At 43.3% G+C, this 9,202-nt stretch overlaps 1 protein-coding gene across 1 annotated transcript; it reads right to left on the bottom strand.

The window, feature by feature from the left end:
• Positions 1-1,795: 1,795 nt before the first annotated feature.
• LOC311441637 (GPALPP motifs-containing protein 1-like) lies at positions 1,796-9,108 on the bottom strand. The gene is made up of 8 exons (XM_084529985.1): positions 9,017-9,108; positions 7,532-7,676; positions 6,406-6,501; positions 4,682-4,790; positions 4,150-4,284; positions 3,753-3,917; positions 3,034-3,129; positions 1,796-2,123 (listed from the first exon to the last, which is right to left on the bottom strand). The coding sequence occupies exons 1-8, from the start codon at positions 9,069-9,071 to the stop codon at positions 1,905-1,907; spliced, it is 1,020 nt and encodes a 339-aa protein (XP_084386111.1). The 5' UTR covers positions 9,072-9,108; the 3' UTR covers positions 1,796-1,904.
• Positions 9,109-9,202: the final 94 nt, after the last annotated feature.

A 9,202-nucleotide genomic window follows, 5' to 3' on the forward strand; every position in this document is an offset into this window, starting at 1 on the left:
TGGTGCTGGGGAACGAGTCCAAAGGGCTGTACAGAGGGGATCTGAGTGCAGCAGCCCTTCTCAGAGCAGAACCAGCCGCACAAAAGCCAGAAACATTCAGTGCCTGAGACTCTGTCCTCTTCTGGGACAGCCTGGTCCAGTAATTTCTCACCTCAAAAAAGGTGACTTTTTAGAATCACCTATTGATAACGTCTCTCCTGGTGGCTTTTCAGATAATCTTGTCATCCACCTGTGGTGGTTTCATCCCTGGGAGGAGTGGCTGATTGAGCAGAGGGCCGTGCTGCCATCCTGAGGGACATCAACAGGCTGACAGGGTGCACACACGCTGTACAGTACTAGTTATGGGTATTTCCATTACAGGCATGCTGAAGCACCCTGCTTACCACCTGACACCATGTCCCAAGGGTCAAGCCCAGGCCCTGTGCTTTGCCACCTTCTGCAGCCACCAGGGCCAGGCCTGTCCTGGGCTCCAAGGGGCCCAAATATGCTTTGGGGCCTGCTAAAAAGGATTTGGGCCTTTCCTTTAATTTGCGGGAGCCGGGACTTTGGGGGGGGGGCCTTCCCTCCTCCCACCAAAGACAACCCCATCAATGTTGAATGCCACAAAGACCCGCAAAAAAAAACAAGATGGAAAGGCCAGTCCCCCACAAAAAGCCCAACCTCAAAAAGGCCGGTCCTCCACCAAGGATCCTAAGCTACCCCAACTCCCCAAAAAAGGGGACCCAAAAGACCCAACCCCCCAAATTCTGGCCCCATAAAAAGTCTCTCAAATAAACTCAATGCCTCAAAAAGCTAGTCCCCCTAAAAAAAATCCCCTTGAAATTCACAGCCCCCAAATGGCTGGCTCACCCCCCATAAAAGAAAAGAAAAAAATCAACTCAATGCCAATATGACAAGCCCCCCCTCAAATCCCAACCCCCAAAACGCTGGTCCCTTATAAACTGTCCTAAAAAAAAAAAACCTTCAACCTCAAAAAGCCCCCTAGAAAAAATGTCAAAATGTCAGTCTTGAAAAAATTTCCTCCAAACCCCCACATTTCTCCCCTCAAAAGACCTCTGAGAAAAACAAAACACCGTGCACCTGGGGCTGAACAGCAGAGGTCACAGCAGGGATCTTCACCTTCAGGAGCACTTCAAGAGCTGAAAAAGAAGCCCATCCCATTCAGCTCAGTCTAGAAAAGGCTTGTTGGGTGTTCACATTTAGATATTTTAAGGGACTCCTTACAAAACGACCCTGAACATTACTCCAGATGGAAAAAATAAGACTACAAAACAAGTCTGTTTTAAGTAACACAACTCGGCTGAGCAGCCACACATATAAGAATTAAAAAATTCTTAGCATGGACGTACATTTTTTAAAATATCAAATTTATTTCCTTTTTGATACCAAAGAGCCGTTCTGCTCTGCAAAGCAGCTGACAAAATAAGCTTTAGTTTGGTTCAATTTTCACATAGCATCTGCTTAAAAGAGATGGATTTTCTGATGATAGGCCCTGCAAACAGAAATTCAAGTCACTCTTCATTCATACCAGCATTTTATAATGAAATCTGCAAATCTGGAGGCTTTGCTGCTTCTTCTGCTACCACTATCTCTTCCTGCTAAAATACAGAAATGATTTGGTGTGTGTACAGCTTAATTAATTCCTTTTTACACTGAAAAAAAAATCTATCAAGTTCACATTTTTTTTTTCTTCCAAAGTTTTTTTTCTTTCTTTTAAAAAACAGCACTTTCCTATATCAGTTTAGCTTTAGTACAGATGGTCCTCCATAGTAGAGTATTTACAGACAAGAAATACTAGTTAAACATCAGGATATTTATTCTGCGTACAAATATTTACAGAAAAATACTTAAAAAATTAAGCATTCAAATTTTAACTCATTTCCAAAACGCTTCACACTTTCATCTTATAAAAACATATTGCCTTTACTGTGCTCAAATTTACTATTCAGATCCCGGGATTTTCTTATAAGGGCCTTTTTTTGTGCTTCATCAAATCGATTGACTTTGAGATCCTGCTCTCGGTCGAACGGCCTTCTCTCCTGAGGTTTGGTCTTTTCTTCTGATGCTCTGCTCTTCAGCTTTTTCTGATGCATGTCCAGGAGAGATTCTGATCTCTTGGACTCCTGTAAAAATGGGAAGAAAGAGGAGGGAAAAACGTATTACAAGATATTAACAATGCAACCTTTCCAAGTGGAAAGACTGGCCAGGAATTAGCAAGTCTGGGAATTCCCAAGAAAGAAGAAAGCTGAGGAACTGGAAATCAGAAGGGTCTCTCGATCCATTCTCTACCCAACCTCTATTTATCCTTTGCATTGCCTCAGCTCAGCTGCAGGACCTTGCAATTGGCCTTGTTGAACACATGAGGTTCAAACCTGCCTCTCAAGCCTGCCCAGGTCCCTGTGGATGGCATCCCTTCCCTCCAGCATGTCAACCACAGCACTCAGCTTGGTGTCATTGGTAAACATGCTGAGGGTGCACTCAATCCCACTGTCCCTGTCACCAACAAAGATGTTAAACAGCGCTAGTCCCAGTACTGGCCCCTGAGGAACACCACTCATTGCTGATCTCCACCTGGACATTGAGCCATTGACTGCAACTCTTTGAGCGTGACCATCCAGCCAAGTCCTTACCCACCAAGTGGTCCACCTGTCAAATCCATCTCTCTCCAGTTTTTTGAGACATGGGTATCGTGAGGAACAGTGTCAAATGCTTTGCAGAAGAACACGTAAATGACGTCAGTTACTCTTACCCTATCCTTCAATAAAATAAAAGTTATTCCCCTACCTTCATAATGATAGTACAGACAGAAAATAAAGATGACATTTAAGACAGTGTGCTAATAGCTCTGGATTTGTAAGCCCATCAGTCATGTAGCTTAACGGTACATGTCCTAATGACATAAACAGTAGGTTTAGGGCCTAAACGAGATTGTAGTGGCATCACCATATAAAGCAGCAGTGCTAGCAAGAACAAGAAGAGAGTGAAGACTGGAAGGAAATGCAGTAAGAGGAAGCATGATGCTATTACACTTACATTGTAGGAAGTCACCTGCTCAGCAAGTCTCTTGTCTCTTCCAGATAATACAACTTCGTTATCCTTACTGGTTGACTTTTTTGTCTCTTCCCTTTCCTGAGGAGTGGAAGTGAATGACTACAGTTATCACCACAGTCATCAGAACTTCCGAAGTAATAATTATAATAATGATGATGATAATGATAATAAAATCTATATTTAGTTTTTATTAAATCTGAAGGGCAGAAACCACTGGATATTTTTTGCTCAGCTGGACAGAGGGAAAAAAAATGGATAACTGGAAATTTGATGACCTGATGCAGAGTAAGTGACTACTGCAGAAGGGAGAGGGAGCAAATGAATACTGATGTTACTTTAAATGGTTATTTCCTCTCCTTCATTTTTAAGTCTCAATTAAGGAGTTTTAGCAAGTCGCTAGAGAAAAAAATGAAAAGAATTTTTTCTTTGACCAGCTGAGCTTTGTTTTCACAGAGTACCAACAACACATATAATAACTGTCTGCATATATAAACTTGAGGGCAGTATATGTGTGTATATATACAAAATATATCTCCAAACAATAGTCCATATATATGAATATAAATATGCACATACAAAATACATCTCCAAACAATAGTTCATATATTTGAATATAAATATGCACATGAATATATTTATATATAAAGCGATCATATATTTTCTATATATATAAACACATACAGAAATGAGTAAGTGCTCACCTTGGCTTTTCTCTCTCTGTCAGCTGGAGTATCAGTCCAAACAGATCTATCACCTGATTTGTCATCAGCTCTTCTCTTGAATGTTCTTGGACCAAATCCAAAGTTTTTCAGTTCAGGTGGAAGTTCTGTCATCCATGATTCCCTGGTAAGCTGCTTGGGTTCATCCTTTACAAAAGAAATGGGGAGAGAAAAAAAAGAGTGAAAAAAACACAAGCAGATAAGCAAAACCTACTGTCTGAGTTTTTCAGCTTCCAGCAGAAATCAGGAACTTCTTTTTGTCTTAACACTTAGCATTGTGAGCACAACAGTGACAGGGCTCATGCAGACTCAGACAGGCAAAGAAAAACAGAAACACACTCCAGCAACAAAATATTATGAGTGAAAAAACCCAACTTACACTGTCTGCTGAAGTAAGTTTTTCCTTCATTCTCTGAGCTCTGCGTTCAAATTCTTTAGTCACATCAGACTCCACTGGTCCTTTGGCAGGCATTGGGCCTATAATGTTGTCTTCTTCCTCACTGCTAGTTGATACCTTCCAAAAACAAAACATTTCCCTCAGTCATGCAGCCATGGAGCCCCTGAGAGTGCAGATAGATTAGAAACACACAGGCGTACAGCTTTGGTGCTCTGAGCTTCATTATCACTAGCAACGTTTGGATGCATCCCCACCATAAGGATCCCAATTTCATGCTGCATGGAGAATTGCATCTGTCTAACAGCAAAATCACAACACACCAGAGCAGCCTGCTTCTTTTTTAGGCTTACTTAAGCTGCCGCATTCGATGCAGGCAAAAATAAGTCAGACACCTGCTGGTCTAAAATTAAACTGTCATGCAGAAAAGCTCGCCTAGTAGACTTCTTCAGGCTCCTACCTGCTTAAGCATCACTGATAGCTTATACTAAAACAAAAGACTTTTGTTTTCACAAACCTCGTTGCAGAATTTGGAGGAAGCTGATGGTCCAGGGGAACATCTGGCACTCCTGGTGTCCTCTGAAGACTTCCTAAAGCCAGGCGGTAATGCAGGACCTATAATGGGCCTCAAGGGGGAAGAAAAAAAAAAGTATTTTTTTCAAGTTTGAAAAAAAGCAAAGGAGCCAACATAACCAACACAGATGGTACATTAAAGGGCTACATTTCCTGCAGGAAAAAAAAAAAAGTAAATATAAAAATAAAGATCAAAGTTTTAAGAGAAGTGTAATTCTCCGTCCTTCCTATGGCAAGTGTGCCTCCTGTGAGCACACCACAGAAGTGACTGAACTTGTAAGAACAGTCTCTCTCCATTTCCCATGAGGACCTCTGCAGGTAGCTGGAATGCAAGGAAACGGGGCAAGTTGTGGCACGTAGTCAAGGAAATCCCCTTATTTTCTTCCCCAGCTTCCTTCACCAGATTCCAGAGCAAGGAAAGGAGCGAGGCCAAACGCACGCTGCTCTTTCTCCAGCACCAAGGCCACGTTTGCTCCTTCTGGTCTTGCACTACAGCTTCACTACCCTTTAAGGCACAGCATCAGCAAACTGCTATCAACTTCAGTTTGCTTTCCCTTGGAGAAGGGAAGAGAGAAGAAAGGTTTTGTGATGCCTTTTAACGTCACCGATTCACTTTTGGACAGCAACTCAGCAAGCAGTGTGATAATTAAGCTACCTCCAGGAACACAGAAAGGTGAGAATTTATTTCCAATGGTGAGCACAGCTCAAAGCAGACTACAAACTGTGCCTGCTGTACTGGAAAGAGCTCTTTAATAATCTGCCATCATATTCCTCAAAGCTTATGAAAGCCCAAACAATTATCACCTGCAGAAATATCCAGGTGACAGAAGCCTCACAATGCATCAGGCAGAGGCTGGATTTAGGATGATCTCCACTCTCTGAGCTTTTGGGCAACCAAATGTAACGTGACATGAACTGAATTATTCTCATTATGGTCTGCTCTTAATTGGGAATGCTTGCTTTGACAGGTCTGGAAAGGATAGCACGGAACAACAGCTTTTCTACAAAAACAGGTCACACTGATCTAAGAAACAGGACGTCCATACACTGCAACGCACAGCCTGGTGCTTGCAACTTCTCTGCTAGCTTGGAAGAGAGCTGCCCTGGTGAGAGAAAAAGTGGCTAAGCACGCAAAACCCTGATCTTCTGGGACAGGTGAGCGCCTAGACTGCTGCTCATCTCTTTAGCCTTCAAGCAATGCCTGTTTTTCCCCCTCTTTTCCTTTGCACACTTTGAGGTAACACTTTACCACTTCAGGCTTCATGCAAGAAAGCTGGAAATGTACCTTGGCTGATATTAAATCTCCAAGCACTTCTTTGTGGTGCTGTATTAGGGACTTCTTTATTTTTTAGCGACTGCCTACATTTTATAACATTCAAAGAACAAGCTGTGCATGTGAAATGTCAGGAAGAGAGCTGGTTCCTCCGGGAGCTGTGGAAGCACCAAATGAGCCCACTGAGCAGGACACCCCACAATTACAAGTGGATTACAGAGAAAATTGGTCAAAAAAGGTATGGAAAGGACACTCCCAAATAACCTCAGCATAAACTGAGGAAGAAATTCCAATCACCTGAATCTGCAGTGTACAATTGAAGCGTTCTGTAGCATTGCCACAAAATATTTTATGTAAAATAATCGTGTTCCTGAATATAATTCCGTTTTAATTACCTCTCTGGAGAATCATCCTCTTTTTTAAATCCGGGAGGAAGAGCAGGCCCAAAAAAGCCATCGTCATCATCGTTTTCCTCCATTCTTTTTGGCTTTCTGCAAACACAGAGATTTCACTTACTAATTACCTTGACATGCACAGCAATTATCTACGCTTTAAGAAGGGAAAAAAAATGAAAACCAACAATATGATTTCAGTCTTATGTACTAAATGTCTCGCTGTTACCAAGGAAACAGTACAAAGGGTTCCAAAATAATTTGAAGCAATTAAAAATTTGAGACCATAAGCCTCACTCCAAAGATATTTTGACATTTAAGGAAAAAAAAAAACAAAACAGCCAACATGAGGAGTGCTTTTGCAGTAGAAGGAAGAGAAGTAGCCTGGTAAAATACCATTTTTCCAGTCACAAAGTAATTTTAAATTCAGCACACTTCTTTTTACATTTTTATATGTCGACTGCATTTTGGCTGGTAGGTTTCCCAGTTCAATTCTGCTGAATTGAAAAGCTGCTGAGTAAGACACCAGGAGAAAAGTGAGCAATATTTACTCTAACACTCTCAGACAGAATGATGTGCTTCAAGACCCTTACACAAGGTGTAAAACACACAAGTTTTTAGCACTGCAATCATGAGTCATCGACCCCCCCAAAATGAGAGCATGTGCAGACTTGATATTTACTAAACAATTTTGATTCAAGTTGGCTTAGCTGAACGTGTAAATCCCTGCCCCTAAATAGTTCTTCTAACTTTATGAGTAAGTGTAATAGAAACAAGGCTAAGCTCAAGCACCACACACTTACATGCACTGTAAGTGGAGCCTGTCCTCAGCACAATCAAAACATTAAGGAAATTTATTACTTTAATTGCAGAACAAAATTCATACATGAAAATACACAGACGAGATTGCCCTAAATATCCAAATTCCACCCTAACAAGTCACAGAGGTTGGCTGAGCCTTCTTGACCCCAAAGAACACAGAGAACACACCACCATGTTTTAGGTAGCTACAGGGTTAACCTTTTCGTTCATATAACACAGTTTCTCCCATTTTATACAGACAAATTTCAGTCCTATTTCTGCAAAATTTTTCAATGTAACAACACGAACAACCTAAGAAGAGACTCACTTGGGCACTGAAGCTCCTTCTGGCTCCTCTTCGGAGTCTCCATGTGCATCTCTGGGTAGAGGAAGAGATCCTGAGTCGTCATCGCTGTCAGGGCTTTCTGAGCTGCTGCTGCTTCTGTAGTCTGGAGGCAGTGCTGGTCCTGCAACTGAACATACAGAGGTACGCACAACAGTTATTAGACATTTCCAAGAACTAATTATATTAACAAAGCATTTGAAGCTTCCTAGTGAAGAAGCCTGTCATTTTTACACACGCAGCACTAGAGACCACACATTACCAGTATTTAATTGCCCTCCTGCTCTAAGAACGGGCTAACAGTTAGGAGTTTTCTCACTCCAGTTTTAGTCACGCTGAGCCCAGGAGCGAGCAAACAGCAGGCACAGAGTTAAGGCCTCTGCTGAGCGAGGGCTGATGTAACGCCCTGCAGCACAGACACCATCCCTTCTTTGAATATTTCGAGCATGGAGCCTGAGACCGATGGGACAAAAAAGATGCCTGGTGGGGAAAAGGCATTGTTAGCTTTCAGAACAGGGCTGGATGAAAAGATGAGGTGTGATAAAACCACAAAAATGAAGGGTAACAGGAAATTACCCCTTCAGCTAAAGGTTTTTTTTTGATGGCACAAATTGATACCTGATGCAGGCTGAGGTCCCACTGTCAGCTGACAAAGGCTGGGCAGAAACTGAGCCCTTCAGGGGAGTTTTATAAAGCTTTTGTCTGTCTTTAGCAAGAGACACAGCACGACGGCAGCTTGCTGGTTTGTGAAGCACCCAGACAGACCTGCCACTTACTTTTTCTCTGATTTAATGGGATGGACCTTAACCAGGACGTACAGACCCATTTTAGCATTAAGAGGGCAAAAAAAAAGCCAAATAAAAAAACACGCCACCTTATAAAAGCAAAGTAAGTTCAAGATAAGAGAAACAAACACAAATAATAAACAAATGAATATAAAGACTCAAAGTCTTCCCATATGGGCTGAGAAACACCCCTGAACACAAGGCATTAAAAATATGCGCTGCGGCAAGGCAGGAAGGCACCCGGCTGAGGAGTTACAAACTCAAATAATACTCAGATACACATTTATACATACTTTTTAGGTTTATTTTTTATTTTATTTTTTATTTTTTATTTTTTTTTTAAGCTCCCTCTCCAGGTCCCAGGGGAGTGGACCACCCCCCGCCCCAGGTGGGGTCAGCGTGTGCCCGAGCCCAGACGCTGCCCAACCCCTCGGTGCGGCGAAATCGCGGCCTAACGATGCTAATTACCCGCCCGGTTAATTAATTAATGAAATAAACAATTCATTAATTATCGCCCGTGCCGCGGAGCCTAAAATCAGGCAAACGCCGCCCCGCACAGGAATGGCTGCCGCAGCCCTACGCGCTCAGGGCTGTTCCCCAGCCGGGCGGCGACAGGGCGACAGGGGACGTTTCAATCGCGATAGGACGTGTCGCGACAGAGCCTTCCCCCCCCCCCAGGGCTCACCGCGGGCGCAGTCCTCCTCCGGGTCCGGCGGGGCGGCGGGCACCTGGCGGGGCATGGCGGCCGCCGGGGGGGCGGGGCCGCGCGCGCGCGCCAGCTACGCCCCGCCCACTCGCTGTGAGACCACGCCCACTCGTGCTAGACCACGCCCACTACGGCTGTGGCCACGCCCCCACCGCGCCTCCCCTA

The sequence above is a fragment of the Aythya ferina genome, assembly GCF_964211825.1.
Source record: "Aythya ferina genome assembly, chromosome: 1".
In the NCBI taxonomy this organism is placed as follows: Eukaryota; Metazoa; Chordata; class Aves; order Anseriformes; family Anatidae; genus Aythya; species Aythya ferina.

What these genes read in the sequence shown, in the direction of transcription:
- LOC311441637 (XM_084529985.1), bottom strand. Translation starts at nt 9,071, where the DNA reads ATGCCCCGCCAGGTGCCCGCCGCCCCGCCGGACCCGGAGGAGGACTGC. An exon ending in GAAGGAGCTTCAGTGCCCAA is followed by an intron (nt 6,502 to 7,531) that starts GTGAGTCTCTTC and finishes CTGTGTTTGCAG; the next exon opens with AAAGCCAAAAAGAATGGAGG. An exon ending in AACTTACTTCAGCAGACAGT is followed by an intron (nt 3,918 to 4,149) that starts GTAAGTTGGGTT and finishes TCTTTTGTAAAG; the next exon opens with GATGAACCCAAGCAGCTTAC.